We start from the raw sequence: 22,507 nt of genomic DNA on the forward strand, positions 1-22,507 counted from the left end.
AAGGACTGCAAGGCTCTTTCTGAGAGGAAGTATTTGCAAATAATGTTTGTAAAGGAAATGGTGCGATTACTGTGGAAGTGGGACTAAGTGGGTAAAGAAGTATAAGCTGTCAGGGAGAACAAATTACATGATAATACATGTTACATTCCTCAGTACAAAGAGCTTTCAGCTCACTTACCCTTCAAGCAACCATAATAACTACCACAAAAGTAACTTTCCAAGCTCAAACACCGGAGAACTATCTTGAGCATAGGTTCAAAGGTTATTCAAATAATATAAAGAGGCCTATGCTTAATTGCCATGATGTTGAAGATCACCCAGTCGTTGAAATTCTTTTCTGGGGTCCCCTAAGAAACCTTTAATCACTGGGATTCAAATCTAAAAAAAAGTATTTAACAACAAACATGCTCCCACAAAAGAGGAAGTTATTCAACAATTAATGAATTCAGAGACAACACCAATGATGAAGAGCAAGGATCAGAAGAAAGAAAATAAGTTACTTTCCCTTAACTGTAGTTCTCCACCAGTACTGGTATATTTAATAGATTCACATGCTTGAATCATTTCCAGTTGTTGAAGTGGGAGTCCCACTTTGCCTTAAGAAAGCGGTATATAATCAGCATTATAGGCTATAATGGCAATGACAAGTCAGTGTAATAGCCTATCTAGGTCCTTTTGTAAAAAAAAAAAAAAAAAAAAAAAAAAAAGTACCAAAGTTGACCCATAACCAATCAGATGACAGCATCCTCTAGAACATTTACAACAGAGGCTGATCCCCTCATATTTCCGAGCACTGGGGTGATCGGAATAATTCTTATGAGTGAGTGGAGCCTCTAAGGGGCGTAGGGTGGGTCTCGTGAATCTATGAAAGATAATACTGGAGAACTACAGTTACAGGTAAGTAACTTATTTTCCTCTCCTGTATTGGATCTTTCATAGATTCACATGCTTGAATCAGAATAGCAAGCAAAACAGCAAAGAAAACACATGGCCATCCTCGTAAAACACAACTAGCAGATGGAGGAGAAAAAGAAAGTCTCACCTTATTTAAAGAGATGTCGTAACACTGCCTATCACACAGCCACATCCTTTTTATGGCTCTTGTCCAGCCAATAATGCTTTGTGAATGTGTGCCTGCTGGACCATGTTGCCGCTCTGCAAATGTGCAGCATTGGCACTCCTGCAAAAATGGCCAATGTGGCCACGGCTCTGGTGGAGTGGGCTCTTACTTTGCCCTGCGAATGTTTTACGGCTTGTGAATGACAAAACTGAATAGTGGCAGCAATCCATCTGGCAATAGTTTGTTTGGTTACTGAGAGACCTTTGCTGACACCCCGGTATTCAAAAATAGCTGGTCTGCATCCCTTATGTGATGGGTCCTGTGCAAGTAGAACTTGAGGCATCGTTTAACGTCTAGAGTGCACAGAGACTTTTCTGCAGGCATCTGAGTATTTGGGAAAAAAGTTCTGAGAACCACTGGTTCATTGAAATGGAAGTCCGATGGTACTTTTGGAATAAACTTAGGGTTTGTTTGCAGGATAATACTGTCTGTTGTACACTGTAATTAAGGTTGCTTGATTGTAAAAGCCTACATGTAACCTACCCTCTTAGCGGAAGTGAGAGTCAGTAGAATCACCATTTTCCAGGTAATGTATTTTAGATCTGATCTATGAATTGGCTCAAATGGCGGCTTCATAAGCTGTCCCAGGACTATGTACAGATACCACAATGGTGGAGAGTTTCAAAAAGGTGGAAAAGTCCTGAAGACGCCATTGGGGAATTGTTTAATAATACAACTATACCACAAGGAAGGTGCATTATTGGTGCATCTAAATCATGATAACTGCCACCAGAGACAATCATGATTTGGCTAGGTGTAACAAATATGGGAGGACTTGCTCTTGCGATGCTGAGACTGGATGGATGTCAGAAGATACGTACCAAAGGCACAAGCATTTCCATTTGAATTTATAGGTTTTGATCATTGTGCAGCCCTTGCTCTGGCTAGTATTTCCCTGCAATCCAATAGAATGACTAATTAGGAGAATTTAATAAATTCAGGATCCTGGCCGATAAGTGCAGTGATGTTGGGTCTGGGTGCTGTATCTGGTCTTGGTTCATCGTCAGCAAGTCTAGTGTTATTCTGAATTGTCGATGAAGTTGCTCTGAGATGAGTAGGAGCTCAGTGAACCAGAATTGTCTGGGCCACCTGGGGGCTATGAGGAGGAATCTACAAAGTTCTCTCTTTAGCTTGTTGAATACCTTTGGGATCAATGGGATTAGCAGAAAGGCATAGGCATATATTCCTGACCATTGCATCAAAAATGCATTCCCCCACGGTCCCTTTTGGGGATGCTAACTTACAAAGAACATTTCTTGTTCTCCTTCGTTGCAAACAGATTCAAGTTTGGTTTGCCTCACCGATGGAATAGATCGTTCAGCACCTGTTGATTTAGTTACCATTTGTGGCATGGAATTGTGGTCCTGCTCAACGAGTCTCCGAGGAGATTTGATACTACTGGCACATGCTCTGCCTTGATGGATATGTGATGTTTAAGTGCCCAGTTCCAGATGTCCTGTACCTGAGCAGAGCGTGCTTAAGAGCAGGATCCTCCTTGCTTGTTTAGATAGAACATACTGGTGGTATTGTCTGTTCATATGAGGACTGATGAGCTTGTCATTTTGAGGAGAACAGTTTCTAATGTTAAGACAACAGCTTTGAACTCCAGCTGACTGATATTAGGTTTCTTTTCCCCTGTGGACCACTGCCCACTGATCTGCAAGTCCTGGAGGTGGGTCTCCTAGCCTTCCAGCGATGCATCTGTAATGATGAAGCAGGGGATTTTCTGTAGAAATCTGAGCCCTTTGGATAGGTTTGAGGGCTGTGTCCACCAATACACTGCTGTTCTCATTGCTGGTGTTATCAGAATTAAGTCTTCGAAGGAGCCCTGTGTCTGAAACCATTGCTTGTCGAGTTGTTCCTGAAGAATATGCAGATGTAATTGAAAGGTTGGGGCCAGCGGGATGCAAGAGGAGATCATTCCCATGAATGATTTGTACATCTGAACAGAAACTGACCTTATTGTGCATAGTCTCTGTGCCAGTTGATGAGTTTTTGTCTGTCATTGGAGGGAAAGGCTCTGTTCTTGACTGGTTCTGACTAGAATGGCCCCCAAGAATGTAAATTTTATTGCTGGGTTTAGTTGAGAATTGTGGTAACTGGTTGTGAGGCCTAATTTGTTGAATAACGAGAGGCAGCTGGCTGTGGCTGCTGCTGCTTGCTGTGATGTAGGAGCTTTTATAAGCTAATTGTCCAAGTATGGAAATACTTGGACTGTCTGTTGCCTGGGGTTAGCTGCTTCTGGGACCAACATCTTTGTGACGATTCTGGGGGAAGACTTTAGTCCCAACACTAGTACCCTGAATTGAAAATGGATACTGGCTACCTGGAAGTAGAGGAATTTGTGATGTCTGGGGTGTATTAGGATATGAAAGTATGTACCCTGAAAATCGAGTGACATCATATGATTTCTGCTGTGTAAGAGATGCAGTATGTCCTCAAGCGTCACCATTTGAAAAGTCTGTTTCTTTAGAAATGTGTTCAGCCTTCGAAGGTCGAGTATGAGGTGCCAATCTCCTGAGGGTTTCTTGAACAGAAAGAAGAGAGAGTAGAATTCTATTCATGCTTTGGTTTTCTGAACTATCTCTATTTTTTGTCGACAACGGTACAGAATGGGTAGCCCGTTTTGGTATTGATTCCTTCCAGGAAGAAGTATTGGGTTCAGACCTAATCTTTGAGGCAGGGATGCCCTGTCTGGAGGTTGAAGGGTGGACCCTACGCCTCCTTTCATGCCCAATGTCAGTATGTTTAGATTTTTATATTGAACTTTGCTGGTGGTTCTGAGGCAAGCTTTTCTCCAGTTTTTACTGGTAGCTGTGGTTTGTGAGGAATCATAACTCTCCTCTGATAATGGGCATTATCTGGTTTCCATTTCCAGAAGCCACAGTAAAAGTCTGCCTTCTCTGTCCTTCAGAGTTTTTTGTGAAAAGGTGCAACATATTTTGCAGTCTTTCACCTTATGCACTGGATAGAGGCAATATATGCTCTGTTTTGTGGATCCTCTGAATTGAGTATATTCTTTCCACAGGTGTCACATACTCTAAAAAGTAATTTTTTTGGCAATATGGGATATAGTGTCCAGTCAAAATCAGTAAGCAGAAATAAAAATGTTCTCAGAAGTAAATTCCTTTGGAAAAATTGTGAACAAACAGGTAGTTTGAGCAGAGCTCAAGGAAACTCCCATCACACGACGCAAGGTAGAAATCTAAGGGAATCAGCCTCTGCTGGGTATGTTCTAGAGGGTGCGGTCATCTGATTGGTTATGGTTCAAGTTTGGTCCTTTTTAAAAAAAAGGACGTAGACCGGCTATTAAACTGACTTGTCATTGTCATTATAGCCTATGATACTAAGATATACTACTTTGAAAAGGTACCCTGGGACTCCCACTTCGGCTACGGGAAACAATACAAGCATGTGAATCTATGAAAGATCCAATACTGGAGAAGGTATAGTTCCTTCCCATTTAGAGGCTTCTGATAAACATTAAAGCTGTCATCATTGTTATTTTTAATAAGAATTTTCCAGTCCAGAAAACATTCACTTGGCATCATACAACCGTATAAAGCAATACACAGCAGCTGTATTTATGTTATACAAAAAAAAAGAGCACCATGTCCTTAGCAACAGATACACCCAAGGCATTAGTCAATGTGTTCTAAAAGTTGACAGTCCAGGTAGAAAAAAGTGACACCAAATTAAATATACAATATTTAAAGGATTCACACATGCAACTAAAACAGTTTTATACCACAGTTCAACCCAGTGAGCCCTGTTTCAGATATGGCACTCAACTGTGGATATGTTGGTTCAGTAAATAAGGCAGCTCCTGCATTCATAATGTTGCTGAGGGGCTCAGGAAAAAAACAATCTACAAGTAGTGGCAAAGCCAGTAGTTCTTGCCTACAAGAGCTTTTTCTTTAATGCTTTTAGCTATGTTGCAGGGGATAAAGCAACACAAACAATGGAAATAGTACCTGAATCACAACACAACCAATGAAAGGACACTAATCAAACTAAATCAATCAGTACTTGGTCCATGCTCCAAACAAAAGAACGTGGAGGAACATCAGCAAGCACTGGACAATTAGGAGGCACCAAACACAAGTGATGATGAAGCCAACAAATGACGCCAGCAGTGGGAGGGCTCCAAGCCCCTTATAGTAAACAATACCCCTTGCAGCGGCAGTGCATGGGTTATCAGCAAGTGAGATCTAAAATGAAGGATACATAGGCAAAATGCATGTTTAACAGTATTAACATTAAACAAAGTTACAACACATATGTCTTTGAGACAGTTGATGGGTCTCTTCTGTATCCTCTGCCTTTCATAGAAATCAATAAAAGGCAATGGATGGCATCAACGGCAAAGTAAATAGGGCGGGTAATGTACTCTAAGAGGAACATTGATGTCAAGTTTATATGACAACGTCACATTCTGCTGTATAGACACAACAGGCTGCAACCCGCTTTGATGCATTTGAAAAATACAGATTAGTGAAGCCATCCTTACTAAGGAATTGGGAAGGAGAATTTAGAATTGGATGTCTGTTGTCCTGATGCAGCCAACACGTCTTCCTCTAAGCAACCAAATATACCCCAGTTAGCTACTCACAATCAAGGTCTTTTTGGAATACAATGGTACAGGGCAGCGTTGTTAAACAAAGGCCCAAAGTCATGCCACATATATAATGAACCTGGTAATTACTGACAATCAGTAGTTAGCCAGAATAGCGGACATAGCTTTAATCATTGTGAACCTTTGTTGGACAACCCTAGGTTATTAAGAAACATCATTAATGCACTGCAGGACAGTGCATTCTATTATTATTTAATGAAACCTTTACAAAATCTATTGGGTTGAGGCCAATAAGCAGAGTCTTCTACATACTTAAAGATCCTTCAAAGCGTGAACCTTTCCATGGGAGAGAATTCAGTCCGCCAACAGTGGCTGACTTTGATAGCAGCTATCCCCACACATGACTGCTTTCTTGGTCAAGAAGGATAAGTTACTTGCCTGTAAATCTAGTTCTCTTCCAGGGGAATCCTCAAAGTCATAAGCACTGAATATTCCCACCCACGTGCGGGGACCCCGGAGCATATATAAACACACATGTATATATCTTAAATGTATATGTAAGAGTGAACATCGCGTAGATAATTTTTTTACATATATATCATATACATGTGTAAGCAATCATGGAGTCTATGTTGACAAACAGACTAAAAATGTTTTCTTTTTGTAAAGTTTTTCATTAATAAAACTCTCCAACTAGAGTTAACACCTTTCTGCAATCCAAGAAGAGAGCATAGAAAGTATTAGTAATCTCACATAGAGAGAAAAACTGCAGTTAATATACAAAGACATTAATAGCCAATAGGCTGCATCTCAATTAACACAGTAGAAACAAAACACTCCCACCGTGCCTTTAAGGCCCTGAGAACCTCCAGTATCCCACCATGCCTCAGAGGTGAGAGTGAGGTGACAGTTGGGCTGCAGATAGGTCAGTACTTTTTTACGGTGATGAGAAGAGTACAATAGAAGAGTAAACTGCTGAACCTCCTGAATTATGTCGGGGGAGGACGGCAGGTTGCTTATGACTTTGATGAGGATTCCCCTAGAAGAGAACTAGGATTTACAGGTAAGTAACTTATGCTTATCTTCCAGGGGATCCTCATCAATAGTCATAAGCACTGAATAGATTATCAATCCCATCCCTCATCCCTGCGGACGAAGAGGTGGAAGCAGAAGCACCTTCCTCGTTCTAGTTAAATAAATTTTTTAAAGAAGCCTGACCCACTTGAGTGTTTGTCTTAGCGTCTGAATATAGACAGTAATGCCTTGTAAAAGTATGCACTGATCTCCAGGTTTCCGCTTTGCATATCTCGGAGATAGGAACATTCTTCAGACGGGCTGTCGTTGCCATCTTTCCCCTTGTTGAATGGGCTTTTGGTCTTGCAGTCAATTGTTTACTAGCCAATTGGTAAGTAAATACAATACAGGAGACTACCCACCTGGAAATAGTTTGTTTTGAGACAGCTAAGCCAGTTCCTCATGGGGCCATAGTTTACAAACAATTGATCACACAGTCTTATATCTTTAGTCTTATCCAGATAAAGTTTAGCACTCTTTTTAAATCTAAAGAATGTAAAGTTCTTTCTATTGCTGTACCTGCTTTAGGAAAGAATGACAGAAGGGAGATGGTCTGGATAATATGAAAATCAGACACTACTTTAGGTAGGAAGCCCAGACGGGTCCTCATTACCACCCTATTATCATGAAAAACTGTGTAGGGTTCTTTGGAACAGAGAGCCTGAATTTCGCTGACTCTTCGGGTTGACGTAATGGCAACAAGAAAAACGGTCTTCCATGTAAGATGTTGCAAACACGTTTTGTGTATGGGCTCAAAGGGGGGGGGGGAAGGGGGTGCATCAGCTTAGGCAAGACCAAATTCAAGTACCACGGAGGGGAAAGTGTATGAAATGGTGGGAAATCTTTCCTTAAGCCTTCTAGAAAATCTTTAACTACAGGCATCATAAAAAAATGATGCTTGTGAGGGTGATTCTCAATGAGCAGTAATGGCTTAAAGTTGTACCTTAATCGATGAAAACTGCAAAACTGATTTTGCTAGGTGAAGGAGGTAGGGTAGTACGACATCCTCCCAACCCAGAATCGGATTGGAGCCATTCTGGATACACCACATCACATGTAGAATGTTTGCACTTGAATGAATAAGACCGCCATGTTGAAGGTCTTTTAGACTCCTTTAGGATGTTCATGCATTCCTGTGAGAGACCTAGATGACCATATTGCAGGCATTTAGGAGCCATGCTGTCAAGCTGAGCGACGGAAGGTTGGGATGAAAAACTTTCCCCTCTAGCTTGTGGAGAAGATCCGGTCTGCACGGAAGCCTCCTGTGAGGTTTTTCTGATAGATGGAGGAGATCCGTGATTCACCATTAATGGGGCCATTCTGGGGTTATAGTATCATTCTAGTTTTGGCCCTGTAGAATTTGTTGATCACTGTGGCAATCAAAGGAATGAGTGGAAAAGCGTAGAGAAATGTCTCTGACCAGTCTATCAACAGAGCATTCCCCTTTGTCCCTGGTTGGTAAAACCTGGATGCAAAGCTTGGGCATTTTTTGATGTTTGTCGGCAAACGGGTCTACCTGAGGATACCACTATTCTTGAAAAATGTTTCTTATGACGTCATTGTGAAGCACCCAGTCGAGTGTGTCTGAGAAGCTTTGGCTGAGAGTCTGCTTGTATTTTCTGGACTCCCGCCTGGGAGGTGAATAGTTGTGATCGATAACCTCCTTGCTATTAGCCAATGCCAGATGGTCTGCGCCTCTCGAGACAGGAGGTGAGATTGTGTGCCCCCCCCCGTATGTTCAAATAGTAGATTGTGGTCGTGTTGTCTGTTTGGACTAATAGAGAGCCGTTCTTGATGGATGGATAAAAGGACTTGAGGGCTAGATGAACTGCTCGCAACTCTAGGAAGTTGATGTGGTATTGCTGTTCTTTGTCTGACCAAAGGCCCTGAGCTTGGAGAGAGTTAATGTGAGCTCCCCAGCTGTGAAGTGATGCATCTGTTACAAAAGTTGGTGTAGGAGTATTCTGATGAAAAGGAACTCCTGTTAACAGATGCTCTCTGTGGGTCCACCACCGTAGTGAGTTCTTTGTTACTGATGACAGAGTCAATTTGTCATCCAATTAGCCTGCGAACTGACTCCACTGATCCTCCAGATTCTCTTGGAGAAGTCTCATGTGTAACCTGGCATTTGGAACAATGAAAATGCAGGAGGCCACGGAACCAGGAGTGAGGCTATTTGTCTGGCCGTTGGTTGCAGGGTGGGAAGGATACTGTGACACTTCTGTACTACTGATAATAGTGTCTCCTCCGAAGAATACACTTTTGCAAAGTTTGTATTCAACGTTGCTCTTAAGTAGTGGAGCCTCTGGGTTGGAGTCTGTATCGGTTTTTGTAGATTTACTTGAAGACCGAGATTTCAGAAGGTATTCAAGCTAATTTTTAGATGTTGTGTGGTCTGAATAGAAGAGCTGCTTTTCAGTAGCCAATCGTCGAGGTATGGGTAAATGAAAATCTTTTTCCTCCTCGGGTGTGCTTCTACTACTGCTACACATTTGGAAAACGTGCGAGGAGCTGACTTTAGGCCAAAGGGTAATACCCTGTACTAGTAATGATTGGATGCAACTCTCGTGTTTCTCTGCCATTGGAATGTGAAAGTAGGCATCCTGCAGATCTACGGAGCACATCCAGTAACCCCTGATGTAATTGGCGGTAGATTTGATGGACGGCCAGCATTCTGATTTTTTTTGTTGCAAATGTAGTTGTTGAAATGTCTCAGATCTAAGATGGGTCTCAATTCTTTGTTTGGGCCTTTTTTCTACACCAGAAAACAGCGGGAGTACACCCCTTTTTCTCTCTGCAAAGGTGATACTTCTTTTTTGTAGCAGAGTAAGAACTTCATTTTGCAGGAGAAGTTGTTGATGACGAGGTTTTTGATGGTTGTACTGGAGAAGGTGGAGATTTGAAAAGTAGAGAATGCCCATTTTTGACAATATTTAAAACCCATTTGTCTTTGGTTATAGTGCGCCACTCCCGTATGTGATTGGTGATACATCCCAGTACTAGAGTGGGTGACAGTATTAGGGGAAGCGATTCGTCAATTGTTTTCCTGATGTCTTTGATGTGAACTGATTTTTTTCTACCTGTAGCTCATTCCCTTGATTTTTTTCAGAACTGATAGAAGGGTCTTCCTTCCCTTTGTTGCTGCCTTGGGGCCCAGTGAGGGTTTTGAACCCCCTGCTGGTATGGGGGCCTGTATCTTCTGCGGTATTCTTTGTGCTTTTCCAGACCTACGGCTCTAAGTGTATCTAGTTCAGACTTCATCTTGGCCATCCCCCTCGTCTCTGTGGGCGGCGAATAGAGAACTGCTGGGGAATGGTAGGTTCATAATGTGATGTTGTGCTTCCGGCTTGAGGCCTGTTAGGCGGAGCCAAGATGATCTTCTGGCACATATACCATGAGCGTACCCATGTACAGCTAGATCTGAGCCGTCCGCAGCGGCGCTAATTATTAGATTGGTTACTAGGCCTCCTTCTTGTAGGATTTCTTGAAAATCCTGTCTGTCCTCTTTGGGTAGTTTGTCGACAAATCTGGATAAGGAATCCCAGAGAGATCTGTTGTATCCCCCTAGATGCGCAAATGCACTAGACATTTTCATAAAGGAAGCAGAGGTGCCACAAATCTTTCTTCCCAATGAGTCTAGATGTTTGCTGTCTTTATCTGGAGGTACTGTTGATGAGGACGCAACTGAATGGGTTTTTCTAGCTGCAGCAAGTTCGGTGGAGGATCAGGTCTGAGAAATAAAGGGTCCTATTCTGGGGCTTTATATTTCTTTAGGATTCTTTACAGTGCTGCACGTAAAGTTGCTGGTGTGAGGAACGTATTCATTGCTGGTTGTAAGAGCCCTGGAACCACAGGAAGGAGTCCTCTTGAACGATGGTGCAGCGTTTCAAATATTACTGAAGAAGACGCTGTGGGTTCAGGGATATCTATGTCAAGTTCATGGGCTCCTCTGACCAACACTTCATTGAAGGTGGTAATGTTGTCTACTGGAGGAAACCCTCGCCGGAGGAGTATCCGTTAAAGTAGGTGAATAGTTTTTAATAAACAACGTAGAAGCAGAAGACCAGGAAGGTGATCTACGTCTTTGGTGATAGGATCGAGAGCTTCAAGATCTCCTCGAAAGAGAACGTGATCTTCCTCTGGATAGTGAGGCGTTCTACTTCTTGTGTGTGAACGAGGAGTTGTATGTCTTTTTTGGGTGCTGAATGACTTACTGGAGTCTGTGCTGTCGTCATCCTGGTTTGAGGAGTCAGTGATGGTATCCTTGGAAAGGATCTTAAAGGAGAGTACATCTGAGAGTATTGTGAGCCTGGAGACTGATAACCCAGGCCCTTGTTGAAACTCTCCAGCCATCTTGGTGACAGATTAATAGGCAAGGCCTGACCTCTTGAATGTGAGGAGGCCCTTGAGGATTCCAAAGATGATCTACTTGGTATAGTTGTTGCAGAATCATGTCTTTGAGCCATTGATGTTATTAAAGAACCAGTAGGTGAAGTTGTTTTTTTGAGTGGAGAATGTGTTGACGTCGTACGATGTTGTGGGGAATGTGATCTGTGTTGTTTCAACGTTAGAGTTTGTTTTGGCGTCGATGGAGCAAGTGAAGTGTTTCTCGACGTCAAACGACGATGTACTGTCACAGGCGGAGAATGGGAATGACTATATCTCGACGTCAAATGTCTTGACGTCGATTAAGATGCCCCAGGTGGAGTATGCCTCGATGTCAAGAGGCATATGGTTGCCTTCAATGGAGATACAGATCTGTGCCTAGACGTCAATGTTTGTTGGCCTGTTGGGACGTAGTGCTCTTCAGTGTTGCGTGTTGTCTCGACGTCAATGGGTCATGACGCACCCTCGACGGAGTATCAACCTGACGGTGCTGGCTCGAGACTGAGCGGTGAGTGCCCGTTGACAATGACTTCTCTTTAGACGGCGATTGTGTGGTTGCCGTCATGGTTTTTGATGTCACGTGTGTTGTCGATGGAGGTGTACTTCTCGACGTCGGTTGGCGACTATGGTAAGCCGCTGACGGAGCGATCGACGCTGATAGAGAAAAACTAGGTATTTTCCTACCTGCGGAGGTAGATCTTGCTAGCCATTTCTCCATTATACCTCTTTCTTTGGATACTTTCTTGTGAAGAGAGGTGGATGTTTTCTCCCTCTCTTGTAAGCCATAAGGATAAATCCTTTCTCTGTCCTTCAAAGTTCTTTTTCAAAGCTTCTGACAGTGACTGCAGGTGTCAGGACAGTGACTTTTAGGCAGACACACTATGCAGACTGAGTGTGGATAAGTCTGAGCCTTCTTTTTGCCACAAGCAGGGCACTTGACAAAAAGTGAAAGCATTTTGATGGAAAAATTGTAATTCCTGTCAGGAATTTTTTTTATTTCACTCAGATAGTGAAAAGTAGTTAAGTTATTTTTTTAAAATTTGAATAAACCAAGATTTTCTGGTAATAAAACTCAGAAAATGAGAGCTCAATGCTCCAGGATCCTAACAGAAGCAGCTGGAAAAAAAGAACTGACTTAACTGTAGCCCAACTGTCACCTCACTCTCACCTCTGAGGCATGATGGGAAACTGGAGGTTCTCAGGGCCTTAAAGGCACGGTACCAGTTTTTTGGTTCTACTATTTTAATTGGGATGCAGCCTATTGGCTAATAATGCCTTTGTATTTTCACCGTAGTTTTTCTCTCTATATGAGATTGCTAATACTTTCTATGCTCGCTTCTTGGATTACAGGAAGGTGTTAACTCTAGTTGGAGAGTTTTAGTAAAGAAAAACTTTACAAAAATAAGACATTTTTAGCCTGTTTGTCAACATAGACTGCATGATTGCTTACACATGTATATGATATATATGTACTAAAATTCTCTAAGCGATTTTCACTGTTACATATACATCTGAGATATATACATGTTTATATATGTCCCGGGATCCCCGCACATGGGCGGGAATATTCAGTGCTTATGACTATTCATAAGGATCCCCTGGAAGAGAACAACCCAACTATTATCATACGGAACATTGTGCACTTAAATGACAACTGTATGCATCTGAAAGACAAGTCATTGAGCAACACAGGCAGATTTCACACACTGAAAGATGCAAGACAAACTTCTTTAGTAATCTATTTAGAACTCTGTTATTGTGTATAGACCTTCGGTCCCTCTTACCTTCTCAAGACTGTATCCTATCACAAGAAAGCCCTTGGAAGAAAGCATTTGCTCTTGCATAGCGATGGAGTTCTTCAGCAGCTCCATTATGAAGGACAGCAAAGTAGAGCTGAAAAATGCAATTGAATTGAAATGCGTTGACATTTTTAACTTCAAACGAGTAGTGATAGTTGAGTAGTAAGATTTAGAGATTGCATTGTTTTGGCAATGTGAACTGAACTACATTCAGCTATTTCATTGGCATAGCAAGAACTTTATGAATCAGTGTTTTGAACTGCAAACATCACTAACTGCTGCAAGCCACACTCTAGCTTGGCGACAGAAAAAACATGTTAGTGTATTATTTTTGTTGATCTTACTGTATGGTGTACTGGAACATCATGTCATTTGTATAATGGGTACATCTTCAATGAGCAATGTAAATGAGTTTGTGCCGTGAATGTGCATTTTTTATGAAAATACAAATATTTACAGAACATCAAGGGTACATACATATGCTCTTTAGTTATCACTCTGCACTAAGCTTAGTATTTTCAATGCACAGAAAACCTGGAACTAAACAAATACTCCCAGATTCTACATTTATAAAATTGCACAGGGATTATTTTACAATTAATCCTACCCCTGCAAATTTGAGAATATATTTTTAAAAGAGTGACTACCAAGTTAATAATGCTGATCAAAAAAAAATCGCAAATGTACCAGTTAAACTATTTAATTTATTTCAACATTTATTTAAAAGTTGTGGTCAATAAAATGTGTAGACACAACATTAAAACTTAATGTCGTCGACCTCCAAAACGCAAACTTCAGAGACGTTAAATCACATTTGTGTCTGGGAAAAAAAGGGAGCTTCAGATTCTCAAATTGTCAAACTGAAGCTGTACATCGGAGTGGAGAAGCTCCAGTCAGGATCCTGACGAGGTGATCCTGAGAGAGGATTGTGAAGTCCGGGTCCATAGCCCTGCACAGTGACTGAGATGTCTGCCAGTGTGTGCTGTCACAACCCCAGTATGCCAGGTGAGGGCAGCGGAGAAGAATAAAGGTAGTCACCCTTTGTGCTGCACTGTGACGAGAGAAGGGTCATCTCCCTGTGTAGTGCCGTCACCAGAGGAGGGCATCTCCTTATTGGCACTGCGCGCAACCCCCATGTGCCAGGTGGTAGCAACGGAGAAGATTGAGGGCTGTCACCTGGGGGATCTCTATAACAAAAGAGGGCCATCGCCCTGTCAGTGCTGTGACCTGAAGTTGGTGTCGCCCAGTGCGCTGCTTTTTACAACCCCTGGAATGCAGAGGGGGAGGGGTTGGGAAGTTAGAGTGCCATCGCCCAGAGGCAGCATGCAGGAGTTGGTTTGACGTGTGGAAGAAGAGCAATGATTCAACTACCTAAATCCAGGAGTACCAAGACTTGCCACAAGTCCGGAGGAGCATCGTGGAAGCCTGCTGCTCAGACTGCACAACCGATATCTACTCATCGCCAGGTCACAGACGTGTGCTCTCCAGCAAGAGTGGTTAAGACTGAATACCGGGCCCGCCGGGCCTCAAGGGAACTTGCTGACTTGCGCACTATGGCGTGGGGCCACTTTGATTATAGTCAGGCCATTGTGGAACTTCTGAGACTGGAACTCACTAGCTGGACCTAGCTCGGATGTCACCTCACATAACTGGGGAATAACAACAGATATTAGACGGGGAGGTTGGACTTGAGCAGCTGACCCAGAGAACGCCAGTAGGCCTGCCTTAAGAAGCCTTTGTGTATTATTTGCAGTGTTATACTTTGTGTTTGTATATAATTACTATGTTTTACATAAATGCAAGTATTTAACTGGACAATCATTTATTGGGGATTGCTGGATGTATTTTGAGTTGTGAGCCTATGTTCATACTAAACCTACTTCCTCCTTGAGAAGCCTTGGAATGCTCGACCCGTGCTACGACTGACAGTCAAGTGCTAAAGGGGTACTTGGCCCAGTTGCTCAGAGCTCACAGTAAGTCAGACCTAGGACAGCAGGAGTAAACCTCAACCACCACAGTTGGGCCCAGTAGTTCCTGCTTGACCCGTAGCTCTCTGAAAGGTGTTCTGACTTTGGTTTACTCAGATTTAATTTTTAATTGACTTATTATGCCTCGTGTTCTATTCCCACGCAGCACTGTAAATTTACTTAACACAAGCAAGCCGGCAGCAATTACAGGTTTAAGGAAAAAAACATACATAAGTAGAAAACTGGATGTTTTTGCAGTGCAAGAAACAATAAGGGAAAATAAACACAAGCAAAAAGAACTGCAGAGGCACAGACAAATAGCATTGATGTACAAACTGTAGTGCAAACAGAGAATTTAATAATATGGACAGTGCAGATTAAAATACTAAAGACATATGGTGGACAGGGCAGTTGCAAAGACTGATAGAAAAAAATACAAAATGCAACAGGAGTACAGGAGACAGAGCTGTACAGGAATACAGAAGGCATGAAACCGCAGCATGCCGCAGCACTTGGAGTGAAAGCTGGAGCACAAAAGACTTCAAGCTTCAGCAGGAAGCGGAAAAAGCACAGGAATCAAAACTGGTGAGGTGGAAGGTAGGGGGTTGGCACAAAATGTTACAAAGACACAGGGACCTGCTCAGTGCAATAAGAAACTCTTGGATTTTGCAGATTACATGCAATACTCTAAATAGGAATGCTCTGGTAGAAAACAAGATGGGGGTTTTCACTAGTGATCATTACATTTCTTCTTCCTCTCTGAGTCTTGGAATGTTAAAGGGGAAGAAGGTTGCTCAGACCTCTGAAGTTATATCTCCCAGCATGCTGCAGAGGTCTCCATGCTTTCTTTCACAACCATTAACCAATTTGTTTGGTACTTGTAATCCAGGCAATTCACTCAGCACCACAAGATCATACAAAATGTTTAGAAAAGCTTGTAGTGGTAATTCTATGTTCCAGTTAGCATTCCTGGTACTTGCCTGGTCATGTTATGATAATTCTATGCAATGCGATTATCATCAAGGATACATTCTCTTTTGAAAAAAATAAAAAGTATGACGGTACTAGAAGGATTGAACAGAGAATGAACGATCATCTGAAAATATTAAACTAGGATCAGCACCAGTCAATTAATCAGAACATAAACAGCATTGAGAAAGGAGGGACACCCTCAGCTAAGCGGAAAAGGAGGTCACAGGGGCAGGCAGAGCAGTACACAATCTCTTTGGTGAGTTCAGCGTGAGCAAGATCATCTTTGCGCTATCCTGACGCAGCTCTATTAGAACCTGAGGAATTAGACTGATGGGAAGAAATGCGCAATGGTCTACAAAGGGGCTCTTCAGGAGGGATTGTAGGGCACAGAGCTGCAGACAGTGTGCGTTCTCTCTAGTGGCAACGTGGTCCACCAGAGGGACACCCTATAAAGTGAAGATGGACTAAACCACCTCTTGGTGAAGATGGGATAAACCACACCCAAATGAAGATACCCCTTGCAGTTGGCCAGATGATGCCAACTGAGAGAGTCTGCCTGCCTGGTCAGGGAGCTCCCCAGATGATTCATGATCAGCTAGGTATTGTGAGCTTGAAGCCAAGACCTCAGCTACAATGCAGAACATAAACATCAGTGTGCTCGAGACACTTGTGCAGCTGTCTTTCAGATTCCATCAAATGAGGTCATACCCACGTATTCTAAGTCAGCAATTCTGCTTCTTGTAGAATCGGCAAAAACACCGCAGGCAATATTTAACTGTAAGAAACAATTCATCTAGGAGATACTGTCCTTAAAAACAGTTGTGCAGGTGACAGCCAGTACAGTAGCATTGTGTCTAAATCATACCAAATAGCTCACTATGCAGGAAAAGATTAAAGTGAATTACTGCAAAAAGGTGAGAAATGAAACACAGATACATTTAAACAATCACCTTAACTCTACAAAGTGCTAAACAGTTTGCCAACTCTTAATCCTGCATGGCTAGGCCGCTATGCTTCCTGCACTGCTCCTCGGAGTACTAAAATATTCAAAAGGAGTTCAAATAAGAAAGGCATGCTCAAGAACGCCGTGCCTTCACTTTCTTGAATTGTTAAAGTCCGCTGCAGGGTACGCTGGGCATAAGAAAAAATGCACTAAAGGAGGATACACAAACATCTTTTAAAGACTAGGTTCTAAGAGATGTCACTGTGTAGCAAAAATTACATGCAGGCTCAGTTAGAGCTCTCTGCCAAATTAGGAGGTGATACATGATAGAAGCAATTTCTATACTGCTGAAATTTATCTTGTGATTAGCGGTTTTGCATTAGAAATATGGAGAAAGATTTTTGTACTAATTTTTTCACTGGACCACCATTTAATGTTTACTTAAATAAAGCACACTTGTAGTCAAAATGGGTGTTTTAGTGCTAAAAACAATACAGGGATCAATAATTGCACTGAAGGTTGAGCTCAAATAGTCACGTTTTAAGAAATTTGCAAAAAGGAAGAAGAGCGCATTCATTCCAAAAGCAAACATATAGAAAGTCCCACAATTTGGGGAGCAGAAAACAAAAGGATTGGCTCCAATGTGATTATAGTGGATTTTCAGCACGGTAAGCACCGCAATACTCTGCTGGGGAGGTAAAGAAAGAAGGCAGGTTCAGTCATATAAAAAGTATTATTATGAAGCCAAAGGGCCTGAAAACAGTGCCAGCATACACTTGAAGACAGTGACATTCTGCTACAGAGGCTAATATGTTTTTTGAGGATGGTAACGAGAAACTGATTTTTCATGTCTTCAAGCTGTGCCTGTGCACAAGTGATGCAATATTACTAGACGGGATTAAAGCCTTGTAATTCACGGTTAATGGTGTGTAAAGAGTATGCCACCATTTCCTGTTGAAGGCGGGGGTTTGCTTGGGGGTGTCATGTCTGCCGATGCCCAACCTCTTGTGTTCAACAGCACTATAATGTTTGGAACTCCCCTGCACCGTCTTAAGAGTCATAGCAGGGGGTGCAGAACAAAACTTTTTTTTCCTGGGATCCACAAGGTGTTGTAGGACAGCTGCCATTGAATCCCTGTCCCTCAGCGGCACCATGTTCGAAGTAAGTGGTGGATAGGTGTGAGGAGAATTTACGGGTGAGTGGTACGAGAGAAAGGCGACTTAATCTGAATTTTGAGTATTCAGTGCCAACCCAGTGGCGCAGAAAAGGCACAATCTTAGTGAGCCATATGGTGCTGGAGAGGTGTGCTGGTAAATGGTTGTGAGATGGATGGGTAGTGGGAAATGTAGGAGAAATCTACCTTATGAATGACGGCTTAGCAGTTGGGAGGGGCAGAGGCTTTGGACTTTGCACTTCTAGGTACCAAACAGCTTACTTGGCACATTTTTTGGATGGCCGAGCAGGCCCAGAAAGATGGCTATAACCTTAAAATTTAAAGAGCTTTTAGGAACTATGCTCCTGCTTAAGAGCTGTACGGACAGGCTTAAGCACTTCAGCATGAAAATTAATTCACTGTGTTCCACGTATCCAGGCCCAAAAAATATATTTCTGTGAGAAAACGCTGAAAAGCAGTATTCATGCATAATATGTGTACATGGATGCATTGCTTGCATTAAATTGAGGAAAATGTTTACCAAATAAGCAATATACATATGATTGATGGCCATAAACCATTTGCTAAACGCCCCAACAAGCATGATATAAAAGTATTTTAGTACTTTTAAAAGTGCTATTCTCTCAATTAAATTGATGAATCATTGTTCTAACACTAAGACAAGAACATGCCGTGAGTTTACACCGTATTCATTAGGCGTGTACCTGTTATTATTACACATGGCCCACATTAGTGCCCATCCTTCAGGATCCCACATCTACTCACCACACGGTTGTGTCGACTTGGTCAGATGCATATTGTTTGAAGTCCAGCTGGGCAAAGAGAGGGAAAAGCACCTGAACACCCCCAATGGAATGCATAGCACTCTGGATCGAGTGTGTTAAAACGGCCCTCACGTCCTGCTCAGAAAAAAACCCAATTAACTCGGTTTTACACAAACACAAACATCTACTTCTAGAGTGATATCTATATAAGGCAAGGCAGTGTCGGCATGGTTCAGAACTCTTTGTGGTAGAGAAATAGAACATTTAAGTATAGAAGATAATCATTTTTTTCGTTTATTTATTGACAAACATGCCTAAAGTTATTGTTTTTCTCACTAAAGTAAAGTACAAAAATAGGTTTCTTGAAAAAGACTGATTTTCATCAAGAAAAATGCACATGGACAAGTAAGTGAAATCATTTCCCAATAAATACTTTTAAAACAAATAGAGGCCTCAGGATGCTATTTAGAAATGTTTATTGAGCTTATTTTTCCTATCAACGTCAAACTTGGCAGGCTATACATCTACTGGCTCTTCTAGCCCCAGGTGCAGTTTTGGTGTAGTAGCTTGCCTGCTCCTTGGACTTTCCCCTATTCCCTTTGCTTTCCCGCTAGTTCTACTCTGGCTGTCAACTGATGAAGTCTATCGGATGCCTTTGCCAATGTGGATTAGTCTCTCCTGTTACGAATCTTCCCTCGCACATGGTTTTCTTCTGTTTCCTCTTCGTCCGAATCTACATGCTATCTCTGCCTTTGTGTAGCATCTTTTCCAGAAAGAACACATTTTTTTTATCGTCTTGACATACACTTTGAAATGGGAGCATTCTCAAGTCACCATTACCCATTTCACCATTTGCTATTTTAACAACCTCAGAGTTATTTATACGATGGTGAACAGTAGAAGATTGTCATTTACTTGACACCCGCTGCTGTTAAGTGTACATCAAAGCACGTTGTACTTTAGAAGCTAGAAGTCTGAAGAGTTTCATTCATCTCCCGGTGCTCTTTATCTACCGGTCCGGGTCCTCTCGCTCCGGTTCTTACCATCTTGGTGTTCTGAAGATTACTATGTGGTCATACAGCATCAATTAGATGTACCACAAAACCCCTATGGCCGATTAATCTCCACTGCATACAATTCCAAGTTTCCATTTCTACCTTTGATTCCCTTATCATTCATGGCAGGCAAATTAATCACACTGCTCAGCAGAAGAGAGGAAAAGAATAGGTGGGGGAAGGAAATTAAAGACATGACTAGGAACCGAGTATTAGGTGAATCGGAAAAGGCTTCCCTTAGCACCGTCAGATATTGTACGATACCTCTGCAGATGTAACAATGGATGAGACTGAGCAACTCATACGGGGATTCACCCTTGTTACACTGGGCTGGAGGAAGAGATAACATAATGTGAAGTTAGTATAGCACTATCCAAACGGATCGAGGGGATAGTATTGGGGCCAAAAGTATTACCAGAGGAAATGTTTAAACAGCCAACCACCTGATGACTTAACAGACTTTGAATACGCCCGAGGCAGTGAAGAAGGAACAATACTTACCGACAGGCTTGAGGACAGCTAGACTTCCCTCATAAATAAAGGTGGAATACCAAAGGATAGAAATACCTTGTACTGGCCAATTTCCCAGTCAAACAATGGGACAAAAATCTTGGTCAATAGTGTCTAAAGGGTTATGATGGACTTAAGCAACCAGATCCATTTGGGTTTATGTCTGAAAGATCGACAAGGATGATCTCCACAATTGTCTGGATTACGTTCTAAAACTATGAGTGTGTAACTATCCCTGGATGCTGAAAAGGCACTCCTTTTTTTTTTGGATGGTCCTTAATGATTAGTGCCTTGGAAGAAACAGGCTTTGTCCTGCAATGACTGAACTGGATCAGGTTATTCTATACTGAACTGCAGGTGAGGTTCGGTGAATGGGTTTCACTCACAGCTTTTCCACTTCAATAGAGGTCGGACTCAAGGCTGCCCCTCCTACCCGCTACGGTCAGCTCTATCAGTAGACTGCTTTATCTTCTTGGTAGGAGGGACCCTTTTGCCTGGCGATTCAGGTAGTGTGGTGGTATGACAGACTGTCCCCATACCCTTCAGATCATAATTCTTTATGTGACTGACACTGAGAGCACCACTGACAAGATGTTTTAAATCTTAGGGTATATGGCATGCGCTCTGGTTTCGGAATCCACTGGACAAAGTCAGTTCTATGTCTTCCAAATAACTGATTGCCATATCCGCTCCTTACCTGCCCTCGCAGACACCGAAACACAAATTTAGGTAGTTTATAAGAAAGCAACTTGGACCAAGTGAACTTCACAGGCGAAGACTCCCCCCTATTCTTCCTGGGGAGGGCAGTATTATTTAAAATAACTATAGTCCTGTGGTTTATTTGTGTACTACAGAAATTCCTGTTCTGAATATCTAGGGATTTCTTTCAAAAGTCAACTGCCACTGCTCTTGATGGAGGCCCACCCAATATTTCACCGAAAACACTGTGTAGAAACATGTATGAGATAATCTCTGTGCTCCCTCACATTCAACAATCACTACTGGGCTATTCAACTTGCCATTGTGAATGAATGGGCCTTCACCTCCACGGGGGAGCTCTGAAGCTAGATAGGCATAAAGTGGATGACTGAGGCTACCTAAATGTGTTAAATGGGCTCAGGCGAGTCTCACTAAATTACTAGAGCCCATGATTATCGTCAAGCAAATACAGGATGGAAGGGAATCAATACCAGTCAGACCCCCTCCTAGTATGAGACAGAATCGTAGACCTGGGAACATGCCGAGAGTTTACACCGCATTCATTAGACAATAGGACTAACAGGACTGTCTAACTGAAATCTACAGAGGGGACAACATGCATGAAAAGAGCAATTGTTCAAAGATTATTGTACTGGTATTGCCAGGCCACTGAAGCTCGCCCAGCTTCATTCTCTTTCACGATCCAGGGGAGTCACACTTATTTCCAGGCTTGTTGCTGTGGCGCTGGGCACCTGGATGGACGGGGCGAGCTGGGGTGGGAGAGGGAGGGGAATTGCAGGTACGGGCTCCTGTTGTAGTTGTTGTTAACGGAATCCTTTTGTTCTTGAAAACACAGAATCTTTTTTCCTTTATTGCAAAGATATGAATGATTCAGTCATTACGGGGTCTCTTTGGTCTGCCTGCCATCCTGCATCACTACATATCCTGTTGGCCATGGATACATGTAGGCAGTGCGTAATTTGTAAATAAAATGGTGCCAGTGCCCAAAGCCCTCCTCCTAAACACGGAGTTGCAGCATTTAAATGTGCGAACACGGAATACTGAGATCGCGTAACCCTGAAGCCATCTCGGGCCTCTTCAATCCATTTAAAGACACTTTCTGCACCATCAGCTCAATCTAGCAGCTTTCTGCTTTCTCCCATTGTGACGCTTTTTCTTTTTTCTCTTCCTCCGTCCTTCCCATGTGTCTTTTGCTCGCAGCAAATGCTTGAGGCAGAAGAATAAGCCCCGGCCCTCAAAAATAAGGGCCGGTGCTCAGCACCGGAAACAATAAGCACAAATTAAGCACTGCATGTAGGTCATCCAGTGTCCACATGTTTCTTTGACTGCCTTACAGGCCAAGCTTGTTGCTAGCTAATTTATGTACCTTTGCGATAATGTCTGTTTGGTTTATACTGACTGTATCAAGGCTGAGTCCCGGACTAGTTCTGCTACCGAACTTATATAC

At 42.4% G+C, this 22,507-nt stretch overlaps 1 protein-coding gene across 3 annotated transcripts in view; it reads right to left on the reverse strand.

Moving 5' to 3' along the window:
* Positions 1-22,507, reverse strand: part of LRBA (LPS responsive beige-like anchor protein) — a 1,864,610-nt gene that overhangs the window by 1,608,354 nt on the left and 233,749 nt on the right. For all 3 annotated transcript variants that reach the window (XM_069242641.1, XM_069242642.1, XM_069242640.1), the window contains exons 11-12: positions 18,777-18,910; positions 12,941-13,049 (exon numbers count right to left, since the gene is read on the reverse strand). In XM_069242641.1, coding sequence (XP_069098742.1) covers positions 12,941-13,049; positions 18,777-18,910 — 243 coding nt within the window. The remainder of the gene's footprint in view (positions 1-12,940; positions 13,050-18,776; positions 18,911-22,507) is intronic.

The sequence above is a fragment of the Pleurodeles waltl genome, chromosome 1_2 (assembly GCF_031143425.1).
Source record: "Pleurodeles waltl isolate 20211129_DDA chromosome 1_2, aPleWal1.hap1.20221129, whole genome shotgun sequence".
Taxonomy (NCBI): domain Eukaryota; kingdom Metazoa; phylum Chordata; class Amphibia; order Caudata; family Salamandridae; genus Pleurodeles; species Pleurodeles waltl.